The sequence below is a fragment of the Geotrypetes seraphini genome, chromosome 7 (assembly GCF_902459505.1).
Source record: "Geotrypetes seraphini chromosome 7, aGeoSer1.1, whole genome shotgun sequence".
NCBI lineage: Eukaryota > Metazoa > Chordata > Amphibia > Gymnophiona > Dermophiidae > Geotrypetes > Geotrypetes seraphini.
In genome coordinates, this window is record NC_047090.1 from 14,861,816 (window position 1) to 14,888,887 (window position 27,072).

At 43.7% G+C, this 27,072-nt stretch overlaps 1 protein-coding gene across 9 annotated transcripts in view; it reads left to right on the top strand.

The window, feature by feature from the left end:
* Positions 1 to 27,072, top strand: part of LGR5 (leucine rich repeat containing G protein-coupled receptor 5) — a 147,524-nt gene that overhangs the window by 97,223 nt on the left and 23,229 nt on the right. For 4 of the 9 annotated variants that reach the window (XM_033952901.1, XM_033952903.1, XM_033952898.1 and 1 more), the window contains 4 exons: positions 6,138 to 6,206; positions 11,291 to 11,362; positions 25,325 to 25,396; positions 25,666 to 25,734. In XM_033952901.1, coding sequence (XP_033808792.1) covers positions 6,138 to 6,206; positions 11,291 to 11,362; positions 25,325 to 25,396; positions 25,666 to 25,734 — 282 coding nt within the window. The remainder of the gene's footprint in view (positions 1 to 6,137; positions 6,207 to 11,290; positions 11,363 to 25,324; positions 25,397 to 25,665; positions 25,735 to 27,072) is intronic. The other 5 variants (XM_033952906.1, XM_033952902.1, XM_033952904.1 and 2 more) reach the window with 3 other exon arrangements.

A 27,072-nucleotide genomic window follows, 5' to 3' on the forward strand; every position in this document is an offset into this window, starting at 1 on the left:
CGCACCCCCTTCCCTTTCCCTGCACCTTTTTAACTTCTCTGGCATGAGCACCATGTCCACATCGGTGTTGGCTCACCCTTTGACATCACTTCCTAAGTGCGGGTCCCGGAAGTGGCAAAAGAGAGAGCACCAATGCTGACGGAGCAGCAACCTCATGCCAGGGAAGTAAAAAACGCACAGGAGAAGGCAAGGGGCACGCGCCTGTGGCAAGGAAAGGAGCGGAGGTTGGGGGTGGAGAGGGCCACACACCCCGCATCCCATCTTACTACGCCACTGACTGGGCTTGATGGACCTTCGGTCTGTCTCAGTATGGCAATTGTTATGTTCCATGGGATTGGGAGAAGAGTGGACGTGGTCCCTCTTCGCAAAAGTGGTCATGGGGATGAAGCGGAAAACTCCGGACTAGTAAAGCCTCACAGGTTCCTGGAAGAATAACGGAAGCATTGCTGAAGGAAAGAATAGTGAACTTCCTAGAATCGAATGGGTTGCAAGACCAGAGGCAACATGGTTTAACCAAATCTGATTGAGAATCTTTGACTGAGCAACCGGAGATCGTTGGATTGAGGGCGTGCGCTAGATGTGATGTACTTAGATTTCAGCTAAGCCTTTGACACGGTTCGTCATAGGAGGCTCTTGAATAAACTTGATGGGCTGAAATTAGGACCCAAAGTGGTGAAGGGAGAGGGAAAAAAACACCTGGCTTAGCAAACAAAATGGAATTTAGGAAGTAAAATGAATAATTACTGGATTGTTGGTTTAGAATTGCCTCAAAACTGAATGTGACTGTTGGGCAGACTGGATGGACTTTATCTGCCCTCATCTACTATGTCACTATTTGTCTGCTTAGGATTATGAACCGCTCACACCAGTGGTTCCCAAACTTTCTGGGTTCACGGCAGAGTTAGGGAATTGTTGTTCACGGCGCCCCCTAGGCCACTGTTTAGGATCTGCTGCCTCAGGTCATCTTCTCCCCCTGCCCCTATGGCAGTGTGTAGTCCTGCCTTGTCTGGAGGGGATGCCCAAGCCCTGCCAGCTGAAGCAGTCAGATTCTAAATGGCTGAAATGCCCTCTAGTGGTAGTCTCAAGGTACTACTGCTGGGGTTGCTAAAGTCATTTTCAAGTCACAGCCTAACAGGCTGATGTTCAGAACCTAACGTCGGTGCTAGAGACAATTTAACGCCGGTCACATGCCGGCGTTAGGCTGCGCACATGCCACCAGCACAGGGTGGGGACTGAAGATCAAGGCAACTAAAATGCAAACAGGAGTCAAATAGATGTAAACAAGACACGCAGTGTTCCTGATGCTCAGAACCAGCACACCTCTCAAACTCTGCCCTTACCGTTTGAAACCCTAATGCCAGCTCAGAGGTGGCATTAACACTGAATTTCCGTGCGGGCGGGGCAAAGTCGTCTTGCTGCCGTACACAGCCCCTTCTTTCCTTTCAGGCGGCAGTTAGGAGTCGCCTGGGAGAGAGGCCTCGCAGGCTTTCATTTAACGCAGCTCCCGCGCAATTTGTTCTCGTGGCAGATGCCCCCCCCAGACAGAACCCTGCTGCCGGCTTCCACAAAATCTGAGGCCCTGCCGCCACATCTCTGAATGCATCCTTCCCATCGAGAGGCGCCACAGCGTGCATTCAAGGGAAAGGAAAGCGAGAAATCAAAGCCGACATGGACGGGGTAGGGCAATCCCAAAAATCGGGACGAGCAAACAAGAAGATTGAAATTCTGATTCCTGCCTAAGCCTGCTCTTGTGTGCATGAGCAAGCTGGATTCTGAAAAATAACTTCCCAATATCCGGAACTATTAGCGTCCATATGATTTTTTGCGGTCTTCCCGCGGTGTTCTCCTGCGCTGTACAGAACAGCACAAGAGTTCTGAGCATCGGCCAGTTGGAGCAGAAGCAACCAGGGCTCAACTTGTTCATCACTCCACCAGTAGTGACCCCCCCCCCCCCCCCAGCAATAGCTGGCTGTGCGATCGAGGGGTATAGGGGGTTGATGCAGGGGACTAGACAATGACAGGGGGGACAAATTTGTCCCTGTCCCCGTGGGATCTATCTCCTCCCCCATCCGATCTCCGAGCGTTCTGGCCCTGTCCCGCATCTGCACAAGCCTCGAATGCTTTAAAATCATAAGTGTTCAATGCTTGTTCAGATGAGGACAGAGCTTGTTGGGATGGAGATGGATCTCACAGGGACCAATTTGTCCCTGTCTCATTCTCTACAGGGGACCCTCAGGGCAGTTTCATTTTGGCCAGACTTCTTTCTGGAGATGGGGGTGTTCCTGGGGGGAAAAAAGATGCTTTGGGGGGTAGGGGAGTTCAAATGCTTTGGGGGAGTACAGAGTGGGGAGATCAGATGCTTGTGGGTGGGATGTCCCAATAGAAGTCCCAATCCCAGTGGAGGAATTGGGAGGGATCTGATGCCACAGGGAGGAATGAGGACTTCCATATGTGCATGATTATCCTACATCGTCCAAAATGTGTAGGAGTGACTTTTAGAATGGTTTTGCATAGGTGGTTGACCCCGTAACCTCAAGGTCATGAAGAAAGGAAAATCTTCAGGGGAGCAATGGTTACAAATGAGGTCTTGTTAAAAAAAAAAAAAAAAAAGGTGTCGGAGTTCAGAGAAGCAATGTAAAAAAAAGTATTGTATTGTAGCTGCTTAGAAATCACTCCCCCCCCCCCCCCCCCACTCGAGAGGAAGTAAATCGGTAACAACTAGAGCTTTTCTGAGAAATTTGCAAAACAGAAGAACAAAGCAGGAAAACTGTGCAGTCGGAGAAATGAACACGCAAATTTATGTTGTGGTAAAATCACAGCTGTAATTTCCTGCTCCTTATGCCGCATTATTTTCCTGTTAATGCCTGAGCGCATATTAAAGAAAAAAAAAAAAGAAAGTGCATCAGGCCATCCCCTTCTGCACTTAAAAAAAAGTCCCTGATGGACCAGTGGACCCTGACCCCCCAAAACCTAGGCCTGATTGTTCAGTGGGACCCCAAGGCGGCCACCCCCTGAGGCAGAACCCAACACCCACCTCTCCGAAGCAGGACCAACCTCGGTAACTGGAAATTTCAATTTGCCAACCAGGAGGTAGTGTGTAAAGTGGTGACCACATTAAATATAAAATTGGGTTTTAGGAAATCTTCCCAATGACATTAAAGTACATATATTAACCCTTTCAGGACCAAGGGACATATTTGTCCCATAACTTTAAAATCCTATAAATTTTGATTGGGATAGTCTACAGTTCTAAATTTGATATGTACGGATTCCATAGGATACTGCCTTTATGTAAACAAACTGGTTCCGACATTCATTCATTAGCGTCGTTGCCAGATTGACGAGAAGATTCACTTGCCACACTGTCCATAAGCCAGAAGTGTGATTTTTTTTAAAAAAAAATAATGATATTTCACAAAAAAAATCAATTTTTTGGCATCTGCAAGCCCTTTTTACCATAAAAATGTCGTCAAAACCACAAAAATTGGCCTACGATCCTTATGGTCCTGAAAGGGTTAATTGTCCCATTTCATATTTTTCTTGGGGAAATTTGTGAAAGAGAGAAATGCTTAAAAAACTGAGCAGAATTTTTTTTAAAAAATTAACACCTATTCATGTGACTTGTTAATGTGTGACTTCTGTTCTATTAGCACTAAATCAACCTGCCTATAAAGGTGTGATTAAAAACAACTGAACACATCATTAACTTCAGACAATTGCGCTCACTTTCCCAATGCCAAACAATATTGTGACCTTTCACTTTTTGATGGATTGCGATCCTTCATCGGTTTCCTGTGCGTTTGGTAAACATTCTGCAAAGTATCCACCTGGAACGTTTCATAGTTTACCTGCTTCATCGGAACGACAAAATTTGTTACAGACACTTAAAAAGAAACCTTAAGGAAACATGAGTGCAAGATAGGCCTGGAGGTCGATGCGTTGTAGGAATTATTCTTGAAGAGAAACCGAGGGAAGATGCCGGGACTGGAGACTCGGGAAGAATGATCTTATATTAAGTGAAAACGTCAGTCATCTGTTCTAATCCACCCTCAAATGCTTCCCAGAAGCCTACAACTTAAAAAATAAATATATATAAGAAGTGACCCCAAATAGTCTAGTCTTCCATATTATGTACTGATTTCTATATTAGAATTTTTATATACCCCGCCTTTCCCAAGGCGGGCCCCAACAGAGTACATACAGTATAACAAATCGAACATCAGTAAAATATAATAGGGATAATGTAAAGCTTCCTAAAATTATAGAGGCTACCAGCGCCTCACATCAAAAAACTCTAAATTATAGTCCCATATTTCATCTTACAGAAGAGGTATTTCTTCAACATTTTCTTAAAACTACCCAAACATGTCTGCTGTGGTAAAAATCCCGGAAGCTTATTCCACTCCCGAGGACCCACACACTGTCGGAATATGTAGGTCACTCGTCTGGCGGAATGCTATCCATCAAACGTTTCGGTGCCTTATTGTGTATACAAAGATGCGCCATGACCAGTAATTTACAGAGGATATGGTAAGCTGGTGTGTTAGTGAAGTGGGTTTGTTTAGTTTCCAGAATGAAAATACATGATTCCTAGTCATAAATAGCTTTTGTTACTTATTGCATTTGGGGGTCTTTTTACTAAGGTGTGGTAGCCGATTTAGCGCTCGCAACGCGTCCATAGGATATAATGGACACGTTCGCATGCATGAGTTTAGCATGTAATGTAATGTAATTTATTTCTTATATACCGCTACATCCGTTAGGTTCTAAGCGGTTTACAGAAAATATACATTAAGATTAGAAATAAGAAAGGTACTTGGAAAAATTCCCTTACTGTCCCGAAGGCTCACAATCTAACTAAAGTACCTGGAGGGTAATAGAGAAGTGAAAAGTAGAGTTAGAGGAAAAATAAAAATAAAATAAACATTTTAACAAGACAGCATTGATCTAAATACTTTGGAAGGTAGAAGAGAGGAGAGAAAGGAATAGAAGCAGAAGGGGGAGCCGTTGAACAGTAGAATTCTGGAGAAATTTAGAACAAATAGAACAAAACAAAGACAAAAGGCAAAACAATAGATAAGATTAAAGATAAATCGTAAGCTGGAAAGAAAAATAAAATAAAACTTTGTCTTCAATCCACGGTTTCAGCGTCAGTGATGAAGTGGAGCAAGTAAGTTTAGGAGGAGCGATTGACGTTTCCAGAAAGGGCTTCTTCAGGGAAGAGACTTGGCCGACAGTCCCAGGATGCCTATGTCTCCTCCCCTGCGATGTTCTCCCATCCATGCATTCCCTCCCAGACACACTGCCCGTGCCCCAGCCGCTCCAAGGAGGCTGCCCCAGATGAGGCCCACGGTGAATGCAGGATTCTCTCCTCTGCGGGAAAGCCGCCAGGAGCCGCCAGTCGCTCAAATGGCTAGCACACCTTAGTAAAAGGGCCCCAAAATGTAATAAGTCGAATATTTCCCCTTCCCCTCCCCCAACATACACACATTTCCATCCACAGAGAGAAAACTGTCCAGTGTTTTCTTGTGGAGGAGCATTTTCGAAAGAATGTCCATTTCAGAATTGGAACATCCTGCTCTCTCTCAGCCATTTTCAGATAGGAAATACGTCAGTGACTGGATTTCTTCAGCTGGCAAGGCTTGAGCATCACCAGCAGTTAGCCAATGGGTACGCTTGGTTGAGGGCTTGTTTTTCCTATGGGCTTTGATTTATTCCTTCCCCTGGCAACTCTTTTCTCCCTGCCCTCTTCTCTATCCCTTCCTTTCCTCGACCACGACCTGTCTTATCTATATTTCCCCTTCCAGCCACTCCCTCTTCCTTCCCAATGGGATCGAGCTCTTCATCCCAGCCCTGTAGCAGGTGACTGCTTCTTGCAGCTGTAGTAGAAATTGCTTTTCATTGAAGCCTGCGGGCTGGGGGATATCCCAAATTGTAGGAGCTTTTCCTTTTTCAGCTTGCACAGCCATTAAGACTGATTGCAGTTGGTGAAGCTTACAAGTGAGATTCTTGAAGCGTGGTCGTATGGGCACGTATACGAGCTTAATTTTATTCAAGCATATTATACATTTGCACATTTTGTGTTGTTAATTGAAGTGCGTGTCTGTGTGTTATTTTGTTTTTTTATTTTCTCTCAGGGATTTAAATTACAACAATCTGGATGAATTTCCTTCTGCCATCAGGGCCTTAAACAACCTAAAAGAACTGTAAGTATCAAATTTACTGATTCAGGGCACAGGTTGTTGTTTTGGGGTTTGTTTTTTTCTGCTGAAGACTTGGGCAGCCGTATTTGAATAAGGTTTATTGAACTGTATAACTTTGTTGTCAAACACCTTCAGTTGCTAACTAAGGGATCCTTTCACTAAGGCCTGCTAAACACTAACGAGTCCATAGGATATAATGAACGCGTTGGCGTTTAGCGCATGTTAAAACAGCTAGCACGCCTTAGTCATACGCCGACTTCAGAAAATCTCTGAAGACCCGTCTGTTTAACAAATTCTAATCCCAATTCATGCGCAATCCCCCTCAGCTGTCCTATTCCCAATCCACAAATCTCTAGACCTTAGACTAATTCATGTTTTTCCCATTTTGTAATGGTATTCCAACCCAAATTGTTTTCCCCTTGTATCTTAATCTTTGACTATATACATCCTTTAGATTCAAACCAACTTGGTTCTCTTCCATTTGTAATTGTATCCCAGTTCGACTTGTTTTTTTTTCCTTACATCTCAAGCTCTGACTGTATGTATTTTGTTGTAAACTGCTTTGAACTTATGGTATAGCGGTATATAAGAAATAAAATTATTATTATTATTATTACACTTCTCCGTCGTCATTCGCGGGGGATACGGGCAGAGCCGGACCGCGAATGCCAAAAATCCGCAATTATCCGGCTCTGACCCACCCCCACCTCCCTGCCGCCTTCCCGGCCTTACCTGGTGGTCTAGAGGGCTCTCGGGGCAGGAGCGATCTTCCTACGCTCCTGCCCCGTGCAGATCGCCGTCAGGAAGTGGCTGTAGGGAGTTCCCGACGTAGTCTCGAGAGACTACGGGAACTCCCAGCAGCCATTTCCTCATGGCGATCTGCACGGGGCAGGAGCGTAGGAAGATCGCTCCTGCCCAGAAAGCCCTCTAGGCCACAGGTAAGGCCGGGAAGGCGACAGGGAGGAAAAAAAGATGGATTTTTTTTTTTTTTTTTGCATTAAGACTGTGTTTTTTATTTTCCCCCCTCCCCAGAAAAAATTGCAATTATATGAAACCGTGAGTGCAGGAACTGCGAATGGGGAGGGGGAAGTGTATTAGTGAAAGGACCCCTAAGTCAATTTACAGTTAACAGTGTGAAAACATTAGGACAGAGCTGAAGAGGAAAACTTTCAAAGACGTTTCCATGAGTGAGACCATTTTATCAGTCGGAACAGGCTCTTTGAAAATCCTCTACGTTATGAGGCAGGGGTGTCCAACTTGCGGCCCCGCGAAGGATTTTGTGCAGCCCGGTCGAGGGCAATGCAGTGTTTTCCTCTGCTGCCCCCGGGTGTTTACCGTCTTGCCGACTCTCTCCTCTGTCTTGCTGCAGCGTTTGCGCATTGGTGCGGCCCCAGAAACATTTTTTTCGGCCAATGCGGCCCAGTGAAGCCAAAAGGTTGGTAATTCTATAACAATGACCCTATTCCCCCCCCCCCTTTTACTAAGTAAGGTGTGCTAATTGATTAGTGCGCGCTAATCGCTAACGCATGCATGTTAGCCTATGGATGCGTTATTGTTTAGCGCGTGCTAATTCAATTAGCATGCGCTAATCGGTTAGCGCACCTTAATAAAAGGGGGGATAGGAAAATATTACTACTATTGCCACTACTATATTATTTTTATAGCGCTACCAGATGTATATTAAACAGGTGCCGCCTTTCCTTAACAGAATGTTAGCATAGCTGGATATATATACAGTGGAACCTCGGTTAGCGAGTAACGCGGTTTGCGAGTGTTTTGCAAGACGAGCAAAACGCTCGGCAAACTTTTGTCTCGCAAACCGAGCGCCGCCCCGATTAAACGAGCACTTACAGCTGCAGGAAGCGCCGCTTCAGGGGGATTCCTCTTCCGTCCGCCGGTCAGCCTTCCGCATGTTGGAGAGCTTCTATCTGAGCCCATGCAGCCGAGTGCCGTCCCACCTGCACGTGGCGTATGACCACGCACAACGTCAAATCATCAACGTTGTTGCGTGATCATACGGAACGTGCAGGTGGGACGGAACTCGGCTGCGTGGGCTCAGACGGAGGCTCTCCAACATGTGGAAGGCTGTCCGGCAGACGGAAGAGGAATCCCCCCCCCCCCCCGAAGCGGCGCTGTGTGGGCTCAGGGGTTCTTTAGCGGCTGGCGGACAGACAAGGCATCCCCCCCCCCCCGAAGCGGCGTTACTAGAGACCCGGCACTCGACAGGTACAGACTCCAGGACCACCCCTCGCTACTTCCTCGGCACCTTTTTGGGTTCTGGAACGAATTGTCAGCGTTGCCATTATGGCCTCTGGGGAAAGTTGCTTCGATATACGAGTACTTTGGATGACGAGCATGCTTCTGGAACGAATTATGCTCGTAAACCAAGATACTACTGTACTGTATATATGCTTAAGCAGTTAAATTGCAGCCAGAGAGCTGGTGTAGGTACTCATGTCTAAATGCTGGACTTGCACACGGAACTTATAATGTTCTCTAAGGGCTCCTTTTACAAAGGTAGCGCACCTTTGTAAAAGGAGCCGTAGCCCTTTCAGGACCAAGGGACATATTTGTCCCATAACTTTAAAATCCTATAAATTTTGATTGGGATAGTCTACAGTTCTAAATTTGATATGTACGGATTCCATATGATACTGCCTTTATGTAAACAAACTGGTTCCGACATTCATTCATTAGCGTCGTTGCTAGATTGACGAGAAGATTCACTTGCCACACTGTCCATAAGCCAGAAGTTTGATTTAAAAAAAAAAAATAATGATATTTCACAAAAAAAAATCAATTTTTTGGCATCTGCAAGCCCTTTTTACCATAAAAATGTCGTCAAAACCACAAAAATTGGCCTACGATCCTTATGGTCCTGAAAGGGTTAAGTGGCATGCATAGGCGTGTCTCGCCTATATGTAGACCTAGCTGTAAAACACAGATTAGGTGGATTTTTGCCCTATATAGGGTGAGGTAAAAAAAAGTAACCCTCTATTCCCCGCCTTCTCGGCAACCCCCCTTGAATTTCAATGAGAAATGTTCCACACTCGTTTGGTCATCACATTTACGTGTTACTCTTAAACCACATTTAATTACCTTAAGCTGTGCAGAAGTTGGTCGCATTTTAGCGTCACCACCTAGCGATATTTGCGTGTTAATAACGTTCCTCTACTAAGGCGGGCAGGAAGTGAACGCCTACTGAAGAAACCGTGGAGTCGCGGGGTGGAAGGGGACGTGCACAGATGGATCAAAAATTGGCTGGCGGACAGGAAGCAGAGGGTAGGAGTAAAGGGGCACTACTCTGACTGGATAGGGGGGTCACAAGTGGTGTTCCGCAAGGGGTCAGTGCTGGGACCGCTGCTGTTCAATATATTTATTAATGATCTAGAAACAGGGACGAAGCGCGAAGTTATCAAGTTCGCGGATGACACAAAACTCTCCAGCAGGGTCAGAGCTGTTGAGGAATGCAAAGAACTGCAGAGCGACCTGAACAAACTGAGTGAGTGGGCGAAAAAAATGGCAGATGAGCTTCAATGTGGAGAAATGTAAGGTCTTGCACATAGGGAAGGGGAACTCCAGGTACAGCTATACGATGGGAGGGAGGGTACTCGGGGAAGGCAGCCAAAAAAAAGATCTGGGGGTATTGGCGGATAACACAATGAAGCCGGCGGCGCAATATGCAGCAGCCTCAAAAAAAGCGAGCAGAATGTTGGGCATTATCAAAAAAGGTATCACTACCAGAACGAAGGAAGTTATCCTGCCACTGTATCGAGCGATGGTGCGCCCACATCTGGAATACTGCGTCCAATACTGGTCGCCATACCTCAAGAAGGACATGGCAATACTCGAGAGAGTCCAGAGGAGGGCAACGAGGATGATAAAGGGTATGGAGAACCTTTCATATGCCGAACGGTTAGACAGGCTGGGGCTCTTTACCCTGGAAAAGCGGAGACTGAGAGGGGACATGATACAGACTTATAAAATCATGAAAGGCATAGAGAAGGTGGAGAGGGACAGATTCTTTAGACTAGCAGGGGCAACTAAAACAAGAGGTCATTCAGAAAAACTGAGAGGAGACAGATTCATAACGAATGCAAGGAGGTTCTTCTTCACTCAGAGGGTGGTGGACACCTGGAACGCGCTTCCCGGAGAGGTGATAAGACAGAGTACAATTCTGGGGTTCAAAAAGGGACTGGATGACTTCCTGGAAGCGAAGGGGATAACAGGGTACAGATAGAGGTTTACCTTACAGGACATTGAGCGAACAGGATATGGACATTTTAGGTTAGGTAGGGAACACTTTCAGGTCATGGACCTGGAGGGCCGCCGCGGGAGCGGACTGCCGGGCGCGATGGACCCCTGGTCTGACCCGGCAGAGGCAATGCTTATGTGCTTATGTGCTTAAGGTGCGCTAACCAATTAGCGTGTGCAAACTGATTTAGCGCGCGCTAAATGCTAACACGTCTGTAGACTATAATGTAAGCGTTAGCGTTTAGCACGCATTAAATCAATTAGTGCAGCCTTAGTAAAAGAGTGGGGTTAGTAAAATGATGTTATTCAAATGACACAGTTAACAATGTGTCAGAATTTTGCAGTCGCTGTGATTGCTCAAGGGGCCTGAGTGTGTGAACGGCATTGGCCGGCACAGTTGTCAATCAACCACTAGACATGCTTAGACATCGCTAGGCCTCTCTGTGGTAAGCGCCATGCGTATTTATTGTGGATATCCTGAAAACCTGACCTGCCTGTGGCTCTCGAGGACTGGAACTGCCTACCCCTGCGCTAGACCCATAAATCTAGATCGAAACAACAGATAAAGCTGTAAAATTTCACACTGAAATTCCAAACGGTTGCTGAGAAAACAGCAAAAATATATAGGTTTATTTATTTATTTTGCTTCACCCTGTACACACTTACATGCACACATAGCCATGTATATGCCGTTCTAAACGTTTCCGTGCATAATCAGTGCATAAGAGTTCAAATCAATGACCCAAGTGTGATACAAACTTCATTTTATGGAAATAAACGAGTCTCATCGTCATACCATCTATAATGATCTGTTCGTATCTGTTTCCTTCTAGAGGATTCCACAGCAATAACATCAACTCAATTCCTGAACGGGCATTTGTTGGCAATCCATCACTTGTAAGCATGTAAGTACTCTGTCTAGAACAGTGTTCTTCAACCACCGGTTCATGGACCAGTGCCGGTCCACAGAAATTTCCTACCGGTCCACAGGGACAGCACGTGCATCAGGCCCAAAACAGTGTTCTTCAACCGCCGGTCCACGGTGCGATCAATGCGGCGTTATCTTCGAGCCAGCTCCCTCTTCCTCACTGATTCAGTGCACAAAGCCACGGGCAGTGGCTCCTACGGGCATCCTGCGCCTGAACTGGAAGCCTTCTCTCTGACGTTGCAACGTCGGAGAGAAGGCTTCCAGATGAGGTGCAATTAGTACTGTTATGGGGGCGGGGTCTGGGGTGGAGATTGGGTAGAGATGGGCGGGGTCTGGCCCACGACTTAGCCCCGTGTTCTTCAACCGCCGGCCCACGGACCGATGCCAGTCCACAGAATAATTATTTTATTTCTGCCGGTCCATAGGTGTAAAAAGCTTGAAAAACACTGGTCTAGAACACCAGTTAAGGACCTTCAGACTCATCCAGTCTGTCCTGGTGTAATGTCGTAGAAGCCCAATTGATATCTGGTTCTTCTTTCTTTGGCAATTGGGTTTGGCTCCTTGGTTGGGCTGAGAACTTTTCAGCAGCCCCTTGTATTGTGATGCCATAATGCCTCATTGGTGATGTCACTATGGCTTGGTTTCCCTATCTTGTGCCCATTTACTAGATACTTTTGCCTCATTGAAACGAAAAGTGTGGAATAACTTGCAATATGTTTCATGGCTCCACATCATATTTATTTGTTCAGTTTTCTGTACTGTTCCCCCCGTGGAGCTCAGAACTGTTTACATGAATTTATTCAGGTACGCAAGCATTTTTCCATCCCAGTGAGCTCACAATCTATCTAATGTACCTGGGGCAATGGGGGGATTAAGTGACTTGCCCAGGATCACAAGGAGCAAGTATGGGTTTGAACCCACAACCTTAGGGTGCTGAGGCTGTAGCTTTAACCACTGCGCCACTCTAGAAATCAAAATGTAGTAGAAGTGAGCCAAGTATAGGACAATCAAGCCATTGTGACATCACTGATGAAGTTGGCTCTTATTGGTGGAATGAGACATTATGACATCAACTCTGCTTATCAGAGGCTGAAACTCATCACACTATTTAGTCAGTTTTCTTTAACTTTCTCCCAGTGAAGCTCAGAACGATTTACATGAATTTATTCAGGTACTCAAGCATTTTTCCCTGTCTGTCCTGGTGGGCTCCCAATCTGTCTAATGTACCTGGGGTAAGGGGGGGGGGGGATTAAGTGACTTGCCCAGAGTCGCAGGGAGAAGCATGAGCTTGAACCCACAACCTCAAGGTGCTAAGGCTCTCACACTGTCCCCCTCTTGGGTATAAATGTCTGTGGGCCGTGGCGTCTGTATAGTTGCAATTTGCTCCACTTTCCCCCTAGTATGTTCTAAAGGTATAGAAGCGCCAGTGTGCCTTTATAAATCAGGCTTGAAATAGGCATCTACTTGGCCTTCACACGTAGGTGACCTGTGCTAAAGTTGCGCGCCAGCGGCATTGCCACAGATGGGCCTGCCGGGCTTTCCTGGTTCTCGGCTCACTGTTCTAACTATATCGCTACTCCTCCACTTCCCAGTGCCACTTGCATTTCTGTGAACAGAAAAGATTAAACACTGAGGAAGAGTCATATTCAACAAGTGAAAGCAACATTTTAAATAGCGTTAAATGAGACATTTGAATTTGAAGGTAAATCAAAATAAAATGAAAATCTAAGAACAATGGGGTCCTTTTACTAAGGCTTGTTTGCCAATTTAAGCACACGCTAAACACTAAGGCATCCATGGAATGTAACGGACACGTTAGCATTTAGCGCACGCTAAAATGGCTAGTACGCCTTAGTAAACAGATCCCTTATTTATTTCAAAAATTTCTGGCTGATTCTTCTGTTCCAAGATCATTTTTAGAGTAGACATGATCTTACTCTCTAGCCGAATTTAGTCAGTTTTGTTAACCGAGTTGAGCCCTTATCGTAAGTGATGAATCGGTATATAAAACTAAGGACTGGAATTTCTAGCAGACCTGCTATTAGAAGGCAGAGGGGTGCCCAATAGGTCGATCGCGATCGGCCGGTAGATCACCAAGGCAAAGTGAGTCAATCGCGGAGCCCATCCCGGGCTCCGTGAGAGACTCACTTTGCCTTGGCGATCAGCCAGGCCGATTAGCCTTCCTCTCCCCGACATCAATTCTGCCGTCAGAGAGGAAGTTCAGGCCAGCCAATCACTGCCTGGCAGGGCCGGAACTTCCTCTCCGACGGCAGAATTGACGTCGGGGAGAGGAATGCTGGTCGGCTCGACACAGGGAAGCAGGGAGAGCTTGGGGCGGCGGCGGCTTTGGGGCCTGTTCCCCGATGGCGGCGACAGTGGCTTGGGGGAGGGCAGGGAGAAAGAAAGAAAAGGGGCAGGCAGGGAGACAGAAGGAAAGAAGGGAAACAGAAAAAAGAAAGGGGGACATGAAGAGAGAAAAAAGAAAGGGAGGCAGGGAGAAAGAAAGGGCAGGGAGAGAGGAAGAAAAAGTTGGGGGAAGGAATGAGGTCTGGAGGAGAGGAAGCACACAGGCTGAAAGAAGGGAAGAAAGATTGGATGCACAGTCAGAAGAGGAAAGTGCAACCAGAGACTCATGAAATCATTAAATAACAAAGGTAGGAAAAATGATTTTATTTTAAATTTAGTGATCAAAATGTGAATTTATATCTGCTGTCTATATTTTGCACTATGACTCCCCTTTTACTAAACCGCAATAGCGGTTTTTAGTGCAGAGAGTGAGAGTAGCGCTGGGCATTCAGCGCAGCTCCCTATGCTAAAAACTGCTATTGTCGTTTAGTAAAAAGGGAGGGGGTATATTTGTCTATTTTTGTATGGTTGTTACTGAGGTGACAGTGCATAGAGTCATGTGCCTTGACCTCTTTGAAAAAACCCCGGAATAGGAATGATAGTTAACATTTTCTCTGCGTACAGTGTGCTTTGTGTTTTTAAAAATTTTATTGTTGGTAGATCATTTTGACTTGGTCATTTTAAAAGTAGCTCGCAAGCCCAAAAAGTGTGGGCACCCCTGCCGTAGACTGTTCTAGAAACTACTCACAGACTACGACATGAACATTCGGCTTCCAGCTAGGGAAAAAAAAAAGTATTACCGGCATGGCGTACAGCCCGTGCCCACAAGCCCATGCCAATTGTTCAGGGATATTTCAGAGCCTTGTCGAAAATCTCTACTACGTGTGACAACGCAATCCACTAACCAAACCCACATTCTGATGCCAGATTGATTAAACAAACTCTGGAAAGCTGCAAAAAAAAAGAAACGGGGCAGGAGAAACAGAAAGCAGAGACAGCAGTCACAGCTGCTTGTAAAACCAGGATTAGAATAAAAAAAGTGCAACTGCAGATTGGACAGCGACCACAACTTAGGAAAGTATGAAAGAGAAAAATAAACAGAATACTGACCCGACTGACTCATAGATGAATCGCAGAGAAACAAGATTAGTCTGTGTATCTTGAAAATAGCTATAGTGATACATTAGCTACATTACTGCCTAAGACAAAACAACTTGAAAGAATCCCCATGATTATTTTGTGGCTCAGTCGTAAAGCTTAATGATCAAGAAACACGTCAAGCTCCATTGATCCCATCCCTCTGTCTCCAGCATTGACTAGTCTCAGTCGCAAACACTTAGGGCTCCTTTTACGAAGGTGAGCTAGCGTTTTTAGCACGCACTAGTCGAAAAACTACCACCCGCTTAACAAGACTAAGAATGTCATAATGCCCCTGTATCGCTCCATGGTGCGACCTCATTTGGAGTATTGCGTTCAATTCTGGTCTCCTTAGCTCAAGAAAGATATAGTGGCGCTAGAAAAGGTTCAAAGAAGAGAGAGCAAGATGGTAAAGGGGATGGAACTCCTCTCGTACGAGGAAAGACTAAAGAGGTTAGGGCTTTTCAGCTTGGAAAAGAGACAGCTGAGGGGAGATAGGATTGAAGTCTACAAAATCCTGAGTGGAGTAGAACGGGTACAAGTGGATCGATTTTTTACGCTATCTAAAATTACAAAGGCTAGGGGACACTCGAAGTTACAGGGAAAGCCTTTTAAAACCAATAGGAGGAAATTTTTTTTCACTCGGAGAATAGTTAAGCTCTGGAACGCGTTGCCAGAGGTTGTGGTGAGAGCGGATAGTGTAGCTGGTTTTAAGAAGGGTTGGAAAATTTCCTGGAGTTAAAGTCTATAGTCTGTTATTGAGAAAGACATGGGGGAAGCCACTGCTTGCCCTGGATCGATAGCATGGATTGTTGCTACTCCTTGGGGTTCCGGAATCTTCTGTCACTCTTTGGAGTTCCGGAATCTTTGCTGTTCTTTGAGATTCTACATGGAATCTTGCTACTATTTGGAGATTCCGTAGGAAATGTTGCCACTCTTTGGGTTTTGGCCAGATACTAAGGACCTGGATTGGCCACCGTGAGAATGGGCTACTTGGCTTGATGGACCATTGGTCTGACCAAGGAAGGCTATTTTTATGTTCTTATGTTAAATCCTTAACTATTATTAGAGTTTCTCCCCTTCCGGCATGTCTGTTCCATTGGAGATTTTCCTGTTATCTGCATTTCTATCCGGCGTAAGGGAACCCCCAACAATAAAAGGGCTCCCCTGATGCTGCTCCCAGATCTTCTGAAGCGGACGCCCCTTGCTCTGAAGGTCCTTTCCAAAAGTGTTGCTTGGCGGCCTTTAACTTGGATTTCTACCACTAAGCGGTCCTTTTACAAAGGCACATTAGCGGTTTACCGCATGCTAGATGCTAACGCATCCATAGACTATAATGGACACGTTAGCGTTTAGCGTGAACTAATATTTAGCACATGCTAAAATAGCTAGCACGCCTTAGTAAAAGGACCCCTAAATATCTGTGAACAATCCAATTCCACTACCAAGCTCCAGGGACTGCACTGTTGACTTTGCAATCGCCAGAATGAAATCCATCTGCTACTACTAGTAATGATTTCGACACCAAGTTATGTTTGATATGCCAACCATCAACAAGTATCTGGTCAGTTTACAATGCTAAAATATTAAAATAAAGGTACACTTTTAAAAGTAAAGGGATCATTTACTAAATAATAGCATAAGTGATTGACCAGACATAGACAGACTTAGTCCGTGAGGTTAAGAGGTGTCAGGTCAAAAGCGCGCCGGGACAAAGGTGCGCGCAGACAATTGAGCGCAGTGTGGAGGTGCGCGCTGCAGAAAATTACTGTTTTTAGGGCTCCGACGGGGGGCGTGGGGGGGAATCCCCCCACTTTACTTAATAGAGATCGCGCCGCGTTGTGGGGGCGTTGTGGGGGGTTTGGGGGGTTGTAACCCCCCACATTTTACTGAAAACTTCACTTTTTCCCTGTTTTTAGGGAAAAAGTTAAGTTTACAGTAAAATGTGGAGAGTTACAACCCCCCAAACCCTCCACAACGCCGGCGCGATCTCTATTAAGTAAACTGGGGGGGGCTCCCCAACAAAACCCCCCGTTGGAGCCCCTAAAAACTGTAATTTTCTTCGGCGCGCACCTCCATCTTGCGCTCAGTTGTCGGCATGCACCTTTGTCTTTCGCGGGGTTGTCTATGAACCGATTAAGGCCATGAAAAATGCATCGAAGTAAAAAAAAAAATTATAAAAGGAAGGTAAGAAGGGGAGGGGGGAGTCGCTTCTTAAAAGCGGTTTTCTTTCGTCATTTGTCTTAAGTGGAGTTGTTGGGAGAAAAGGTCTTATCTCATATTTGATAAGCATCCCGGAATAATAATATTTTGAGTTTGCTCTTAAATTTATCAAGAGATTCTTCAAATTGAATGTCAGATGGGAGTGCGTTCCAGAGTGTAGGGGCTGTGGCGGAAAATATGGTATTGTGAGTATAATAGAGCTCCTTAATTGAGGGGGAATAGTCAGCAAATTTTGGTTACTGCATCTTAAGGCCCATGGGTTGGCATAGGGGATAAGATATTTATCTAAAAGGCTGTGGAATGGGTGCGTTTAATTTTGAAGGCAAGTAATAGTATCTTGTATGTCGTTAGATGTGATACTGGTAACCAGTGTGCTTCACGGAGTAGAGGCATGACGTGGTCGTATTTCTGTGCCTTGTGTATGAGTTTAATGGCAGAATTTTGAATTAGTTGTAGTCCACGGGTTTCTTTTTGTGTTAAGCCAAGATATAGTGAATTGCAGTAGTCGATGTGCGAAATGATCAGGGATTGAATCAGAATATGAATGGAGGGAGGCCGAGGATGGATGTTGTTGAGTGAATTAGTCTTAGTTTATAGAAGCATTTTTGAGTTAATGTGCTGATTTGCTCGTGGTAATTTAGATCTTTGTCTAGGATAACTCCTAGGATTTTAATTTTAGATTCAATTTGTAAGGGACTAGACTTGATACATATTGGTCCTTTTAAGTTTTCTTTGTTATTGGTTGGGAATAGTATGCCTCTTGATTTTGCTGTATTTAGAGATAGTTTATTGTTTCTGAGCCATGGGCTAATTTTGTCCAGTTTGGTGTTTATTTCCTGTATTTCAGTGATGATTGTGGGAATAGTGCTTCCATACCTATTCAGCACTCTACAGAGGCACAAAGAAGACATTTCCCTACTCGAAAGAGCTTACAATCTAAACAGACAGGACATACAAACAGGAAGTCATGGATACAGTTAAGGGGAACATTAATCTGCTATCTGGGTTGGACATTGGGGAGTAGGGTTATGGATTGAAGGCTATATCAAAAAGGTGGGTTTTCAGTCTGCTTTTAAATAAGAGAAAGGAAGGGCTTGGCGGACAAACTCGGGTAAATTATTCCAGGCATAGGGGGCAGCTAGTTGAAAGGAACAAAGTCTGGAATTGGTAGTGGAGGAGAAGGGTACACCTAAAAGCAGCTTATCTGAGGAATGGAGTTCTCTGGGAAGTGTATAAGGAGAGAGGAGAGATATTGAGGGGCAGCAGAATGAACACACTTGTAGGTCAGCAATAGGAGCTTGAACTCTATGTGAAGGTGCGTAGGGAGCCAGTGAAGTGACTTAAGGAGAGGGGTGACATAAGTGCAGTGAGATTGATAGAAGATGAATTGTGCATCAGAGTTTTGCAGAGAGGAGAGGCGGCACTGCGGGAGACCAGTTAGAAGTAGATTGCAGTAATCTAAGTGTGAGGTTACGAGAATGTGGACAAGGGTCTGGGTAGTGTGCTTAGAGAGGAAGTGGCAAATTTTGGTGATGTAGAGATAGAAGCAACAGGCCTTAGCAGTTTGTTGGATGTGCTTAGAAAATGAGAGGTCAGAATTGAAGACAACTCCAAGGTTGCGAGTAGAGGAGAGTGGAACATTGACAGCATTATTTGCTGAGATGGAGAAAGGAGGAGGAGCAGAGGGTTTAGGAGGAAAGAGGAGCAGCTCGGTCTTGGACATGTTTCGTTTCAGATGACGGCAGGACATCCAGGCAGCAATATCAGCCAAACAAGCAGAGACATTTTCTTGAAGTTTAGGTGAAATTTTGGGTGGAAAGAGGTAGATCTGGGAGTCATCAGCATATAGGTGATACTGGAAGTCATGGGAGGAGATCAGGCACTGAGGGAAGAGGTACAGAGAGAGAAGAGGTCCCAAGACAGAACCCTGGGGTACGTCAATCGATAGCAGGGCAGCAGCAGAAGAGGACTCACCAACACATAAATGAAAGGTGCGTTGGGAGAGGTAGGAGGCAAACCAGGAGAGGACAGATTTCACAGAATCCAAGCGAGGATAGCCTATCAAGGAGTAAGCTGTGATTAACAGTAACATGTGTCATTTGCTTCGTCTTGCACCTCAACTAATTCTTCAACCTTGTGATCCACTGCCATAATATCCAGCTTGTTTACCGTTGAAATCCTATAGGAATGACCTTTCATGGAAAGGGAGGCAGCAATCCTTCCAATGTCCCTGGCCTGACTTGCCAGATTTGCCGAGGCATCTGTTGAGCTCTTGAAAATGACTTGGATGATGGAAGAGCTGGAACCAGTACTTAAAGGATCCCAAAATGTAACGGGACAAATCCATTCACTTGCAAATACCGTTTGCGTGTTAACGTTTTCCACTGCGGAGATTAAAATCTTCCAACCATTTTGGCTTTAGTGCGTTGCGAAAGCTCCTCTCCGAGCCTTCATCTGCATTCTTGTCATGCCAGGCTGAAACTAGCACTTGCTGCACCCCAAAGGAATGTTGCATGTGCCTAGTAAACGTCGAGGTGGTCGGCCTGCACTTTGCTAATAAGTAGCTCATACTTAAAAATAGAAAGCTTTGCCTTCAGAGCATAACCGCAAGTCTTTTGTAGCAGGGTTGATGCTTCAGGGGTTTGTTTTAACCTATCCTCCTCATTTGGGGAACCAGGACTCGGGGCTCCTTTTACAAAGCTGCGGTAGAGGTTTCTTGCGCGGACTGGCGAGGCAAATGCTCAGACGCTCATAGGGATTCTATGAGCGTCGGAGCATTTACCTCGCCGGCCTGCGCAGCTGTGTAAAAGCCAGCGTTAGTTTGTCTGGGACAAAAGCCTAGATTCACTACCAACATGGGCTACAATTAAGGTGTGTTAATTTTATCACTTTTAGTAAAGGTTCCATTTTATGCAAAGAGACCTAATTACTAATAACGGGTTAATGACACGTGTTAACGGTAGCCCACATTGATAACTCATTCATGCACCCCCAATTAAGTTGTTTAAAAAAGTGAATCAAGTAAAGGTCAATCAAGCCATTATGACATCACTGATGAGGTTGACTGTTATTGGTGGAATGAGGCTAATATTATGACATCACAATATCAGCTCTGGTTACCAGAGACTGAAACTTGGGCTGTTTTATTCTAATTACTAGTAACTGGCCCACATTGATAACTCATTGATGCACCCCAATATTTATTTTAAAAAGTGATCCAAGCATAGAGCAATCAAGCCTTTGTGACATCACTGATGAGGTTGGCTGTTATTGGTGGAAAGAGGCAATATGACATCACAATATCAGCTCTGGTTACCAGAGACTGAAACTTGGGCTATTTTATTCAATGATACCCGATTACTAATAACTTGGGTTAACAGTGCAATAACTGTCTTGTATGTAGCCCACATTGTAACTCATTGATGCACCCCAATATTTATTGTAAAAAGTGAGCCACTTAAAGAGCAATCAAGCCATTGCGATATCACCTTGGAGCAAGTTGCCTCCCCCTGTCCACAAGGACCATTCCTTTAACCTAGAGAATGGAGAACACATCCACCTGTGGAATGACCAATTATGTTTCATATCCACATCCACTTGGTTCGCTTTTGTTATTAAGCAATTTTTCATCTTGACGCTGACGAGCAGCCTGATAGTTTGAGCAGTGGGCTAAGAACAAGGGAAGTGCAATTCAAATCCCACTACAGCTTCGCATGATCTGGGGCAAGGCACTTCACCCTCCACTGCCCCAACTTAAATTGGGAGCCCTCGGGACAGGAAAATACCAAATGTACTTGAATGTAACTCACCTTGAGCTGCAACTGGAAAATTCTTGAGTTAAATCCCAAACTCCTTCCCTTCTAAGTGAACCATTGGCTCTTTTTTTACTATTATATTATAACATAAAAGCAATCTACAAAGGACATAAACAGTCACAAGTGACCCACAGTAAAAAAACAAATAATATATAAAATTACAAGTGACCCAACAAGGGCCGTGTTTCAGCAAAACTATAAATGCCTTCCTCAGGGGTCTTAATGGATCCTAGAAGATGGAAAGAGGAAATAAGTCATGGTGCACAAGTGATAATAGTGAATGATGTTCACTGTTTCCAACAGTGGCCAACCCAGGTCCCAAGTACTTCGCTAGAACGGATTATATGCTGCTTATCCTAGGAATAAGCAGTGGATTTCCCCAAACCATCTCGATAATGGCCTACGGACTTCTCTCTTATGAAATTATCCAAACCTTTTCTAAACTCTGCTAAGCTAACTGATTTCACCACATTCCCTGGCAACAAAGTCCAGATCTATGTGGGATATACACTGAGGATCCCTGTGATGACAGGAGGATAGAAAGCAATTATTGAACCCTTCAGCTCAAAACAGTAAAATGACATTTGGACTTTATAAAGAAGGAATAGTGGTCGTAGTGGGTGGAAGGACGAGGGGGGCGGGGGACCGCATGGAACAGAAGTTACAAACCTAACAATCTTTATCAGCCATCCTCTACTATGTTACTGTAATAGCATGCAGATATATATAGAGAGAGACCTTCATTAAGCATCCAACATTTCAATTTATTTCCTGTCTCATGTTAACTCACTTATCTAATGATTTTTATGAAGCTTACAAATGTACACTGGAAAGTGATCCTTCATCTCATGACATTGAAACACTATCGCTTTCTTTTCATGCCTTCTTTCTCTATAACCTTCCTTCAAGGACTCCCAATATTGATGGTATCAGTGGAGTTTGTCAGCCAGCATTGACCAGGACAGGCCCCAGACAAAGTTCAGGACCTTTACTGGAACCACCATCACCAGATCCTGAAATACGTACAGTACATCAAAATAACAAGCCCTGAATTTGAACCAGGGCCTGGTAGGAATATCATTTTAAGGGCAAAAACACTATAGCGGTATTTTGATTGGTGCAAAGTAAACCCATATTTTTTTTAATTCAGAAAATTACTATTATTACTCCTCACTAATTATAATTTCTGAAGTACTACTAGACTCTGCTGTACATATACTTTTATTTGGCAGCTCGTGCCTCCTAGCAGTAGTACCACAAAACTACCACTGGGAGTCGTCCAGTTCTATTGTAAACACCTGTGGACGGGGCAGGGGTAACTGAGGATCCTATTTAGGAGGCACTAAGTGCTCCTGAATTAACTCTTCTTTATAACATAACAAGCCATTTATATACTGCAATGCCGCTCAGTTCTATGCGGTTAACAAATATAGAAACATCTTTGCACATGCACAGAGAATTATAGAAATATGATGGCAGATAAAGGCCAAATGGTCCATCCAGAGCATCCACTATCTCCTCCTCTCCCTATTGGCTAAGGATCTTAACATTTGCATCTCCTCTTCCTATAGGCTAAGGCTCTTTACACCTGTATTGTGAGGTCATAGAGCTTTGTGGTTAAAGAAACATGATGGCAGATAAAGGCAAATGGCCCATCTGCAGCATCTACTATCTCCTCCTCTCCCTATTGGCTAAGGCTCTTAACATTTGCATCTCCTCTTCCTATAGGCTAAGGCTCTTTACACCTGCATTGTGAGGTCATAGAACTTTGTGGTTATAGAAACATAGAAACGTGTTGGCAGATAAAGGCCAAACGGCCCATCCAGTCTGCCCATCCGCAGTAATCATTATCTCTTCCTCTCTCTGAGATCCCACGTGCCTATTCCACGCTTTCTTGAATCCAGACACAGTCTCTATCTCCAGCACTTCTTCCGGGAGACTGTTCCACACATCTACTACCCTTTCCGTTAAAAAAAAGTATTTCCTCAGATTACTCCTAAGCCTATTACTCCTAAACCTCGTAACTTCATCCTCTGCCCTCTCATTCCAGAGCTTCCTTTCAATTGAAAGAGACTCAACACATGCCATGTAGATATTTAACCGTCTCTATCATATCTCTCCTCTCCTGCCTTTCCTCTAAAGCAGGGATCTCAAAGTCCCTCCTGAGGGCGGCAATCCAGTTGGGTTTTCAGGATTTCCCCAATGAATTTGCATTGAAAGCAGTGCATGCACATAGATCTCATGCATATTCATTGGGGAAATCATGAAAACCTGATTGGATTGCGGCCCTCAAGTAGGGACTTTGAGACCCCTGCTCTAAAGTATACATATAAGTCGGTCCCTTATTTATAACATTTACCAAATAGGTGAGTTTTTAACATCCTTCTAAAAGTTTGCTATGAGCCAGAACTTGATACCAAATTACTAAAACTCTTGTCCCAAGAGCCGGCCTGATAAACTAAAGTTCTGTTAGAAAAGAGCTTATAAATACAACCCTTTACTGTTGGAAATGAAAATAGATTACGTTTACGCAAAGTTGGTTTGCTATCTGCAAAGTTAAAATGGTCCGCAAGATAAGTTGGTATAAGACCGTATAATATTTTGTTGCCAAACACAGGCCATTTTAAAAAAGAATCCTTGCTTCAATTGGAAGCCAGTGAACGATCTGATAATAATTCGTCACATGATCAGTTGTTTTTTTTTTTTAATTGAAAATCAGTTGAACTGCTGCATTCTGAATAAGTTGGAGTCTTTTAATGTTCATTTTATAAGAAGCTCGATAGATAATATTGCAATAATCTAAAAGGCTTAAGATAAAAGACTATGTAAGCAATCTAAAGGCTGAAAATTCAAAATATGATCTGATAGTCCAGAGTTTCCATAGCATAAAATAACATTTTTTTACCAATACGTTAATCTGAGTATCAAATGAAAGGTTTCAATCTAAAAAAAAACTCCTAAAATTTTAAGGACTGGAATAATGGGAAAAATAGATCCATTCAAATTTAGTGTGTTCTTAATTTTTCCTAATGGTGAAGCTAGAAAAAAATTTTTTTTTTTTTTTCTGTGTTGTTTTAATTTAAATTCTCTCATCCATGATTCTACTGCCTGGATTTTTAAAAAACTTTTATTTATCAATTTAATATAAAATATTACAAGATAAACTCTTGTTACAGTAAAGCAGTACAAATGCAGATTAAAAAAATAAAGATGATAGGAAAATATCTACTCTTCCTTAGACCACAAATTTAAATAAGGAAAAGAGCCTGAAATTATTGGAAACCAACAATATTATAGCATTATAATCCCTACCCCTGTACATAACCAGTCAGCTAACACTCAAGCAATTTGTTGTTTTTTTTAATCCAGAAAGGCTCTTAATTGCTCTGGGACAAAAAAGATATTTCAGCCCTGCAAATTTAACTAAACATTTACATGGATTTGCAAGAAATCTTGTTTCTTGTCGCATTGCAAGAAAAAGTTTTCTCCTCTCTTGAGTAACTTTAGCTATGTAAGGATATATCCCCCCCCCCAAAAAAAAAAAAAAAAAATGTTTAGATACTGTCTGGATTATTGTTGTTAACCATTGTAAAGTGTTAGAAAATAAAAATTAAATTGGGACAATTGTTTTGTCATCCGCATAATAATGTGGGAACACTTGATCTCTGCCCATGATAAGACCCTCCAAAAAATACTTCTAGAAAATCAATAATGTGCAAGTTAGAACACACAGATAGGCAACTACAAATAGTTAATATATTGCGTGATAGCCCGTTAGCGAGTGCTAATTGCACGTTAAGGGAGAAATTGTATAAACGATACCTAGGTTAGGGGTCACTTATTCGCAACGCCTAGCTGAAATTCACACACAACTTAATTTTCTTAATTAGTTTATTTGGCGTGGTAATTGATCGCGCCATTAAAAACTAATTAAAAACATTTTTTAATGATTAAAATTGTGCATGGTGATGTCTAACATGAGGTGCCAACCGGCACCCAATGATGCCTACTTGAAAAGTAGGCATCGTTAGGGATGGAGAATAGCCATGGTATGAATTAGGCATCGCTAGGCATCTGAAGTAGGCACCAATAAATTAGGCCAGGAAAACCTACCACTGCCTAAACCCACTTAAGCACTGCTAGACCTGATTCGTTAAACAGTACCTAGCAGTCAATTGACAACTGGGCCAAGTGGCATCTAGGCGTTAGTACCGTTTCGTGCCATTTATAGAATCAAGACCTAAAGTCTTAACATCCTTTAATAATGTAAATAGAGTTTTCTCTCAAGAATAGGGCTAATGCTATTTAATGATTGCAAAGTTGTGTCAATGCATATTAATCAATGAAATTCTTAGTTTTCTCATTTGACATTCAACCTGGTAACATTAAGTATCAATAATGGTGTGTTTTTTTTCCAGTCATTTCTACGATAACCCAATCCAGTTTGTTGGGAAATCTTCATTTCGGCACTTACCTGATCTTCGAACACTGTAAGTTTCTACATTGGTTTGGGTCAGGAGTGGGACATGAGGGTCGCCATCCAGTCGGGTTTTCAGGATTTCCCCAATGAATATGCATGAGATCTTTTTGCATGCATTGTCTCCATTGTGTGCAAATAGGTCTCATGCATAATCATTGGGGAAATCCTAAAAACCCCAACTGGAATGCGGCCCTCGTTCCCCACCCCTGGTTTGGGTGAACTCCTTGACCTATGAAGCGTGAAATGCCTCCTTAACTTGTGTTGTGTGTATAATTTCAGGACTTTAAATGGTGCTTCTCAAATAACAGAGTTTCCCGATCTCGCAGGAACGACAAGCCTCGAAAGTCTGTAAGTTCTACTAGTCACCAGTTCAGTGTTATATTCATCACAGGCCATTTCCACCAGACCCTTAGGAGGAAATGTTATCACAAATGTTCACATGTATACATGAGTCACCTTTTATACAAATGCACAGCATGTAAATTCATAAAGTTACCGTACAGCAATTAAAGGATGCACATCGGTTGCCTATCACCCATCGAATCACATTCAAATTACTTTTTCTCACCTTTAAGGTAAAAACATTCGCCAGCTTTCATTGATAGATTGTTAGTTCTGTACACAACTTCTAGCCTATTCCAGTCGACACAACAAAATCCTCTTGCTATTCCTTCTATTTGTCTACGATACGACTCGCAAAACAATCTTCTCGGTCATGGCTCCCACTTATGATCACCAGATTTTTCGGATTTCCCCGGACGTGTCCTTCTTTTGAGGACACCTCCGGGGGTCCGGACGGCTTTTCAAAACCCGGCACTTTGTCCGGGTTTTGAAAAGAAATCGCGTTGGGAGGAGGCATCTGCGTGTATGCAACGCGGTGATGTCACATGCACGCAGGTGCGTGATATCATCACCTCGCATGTGCGGATTCCTTCCTGCCTGACGTACAAGCAGCGGGGGAGGGGCTGGAGGCGGGGATTGGTGGGCCTCGGGGGCAGGTCTAGGGGGGTTCTGATTTTACTGATAGATAGATGGTGAGCCCACCGGGACAGATAGGGAAAATGCTTGAGTATCTGATTGTAAAACCGCTTAGATAACCTTGATAGGCGGTATATAAAATCCTAATAAACTTGAAACTTGAAATCCTAATAAACTTCTAAATTTAAAGCTAACCTTAAAACCTTTCTTTTTAAAGATGCCTTTGGGGTATAGACCAGGATCCTGTTTACAGTTTAATCTTGCTCCCTTTTGTTTTCTCTCTGCCCCCATCAGTTTTTTTTATTTTATGAAATCAAGTTTCAAGTTTATTTCATTTCTTTGATTACTTCGCATCGTTCAAATCCAATGCGATTTACATAAGTAAAGCACCAGAAGACCCGATATTTTCTCGGTTATGGCCCCTCAACTGTGGAATTCACCCCCCCCCCCAACACATTAGAGAAGAAAAAGATCTCAATTTTTTAAAAAAATTACTTAAGACTCATCTTTTTAAAGATGCATTCAACATTTAATTCTAAACCAATACTTTCTGGTTTAGTTTTCTACCTTCCCTTTTGTTTTTCCCCCATTTTTGTTTCTTCTCTCTAACTAAGAATTGTAACTTTTTCCCTTTATCCGTCACCAGTCATGTCTGTCCTGGAGTTTGAAGTCTTAAGTTATTTGTTTGTCCACACATCCCCGTTTTTT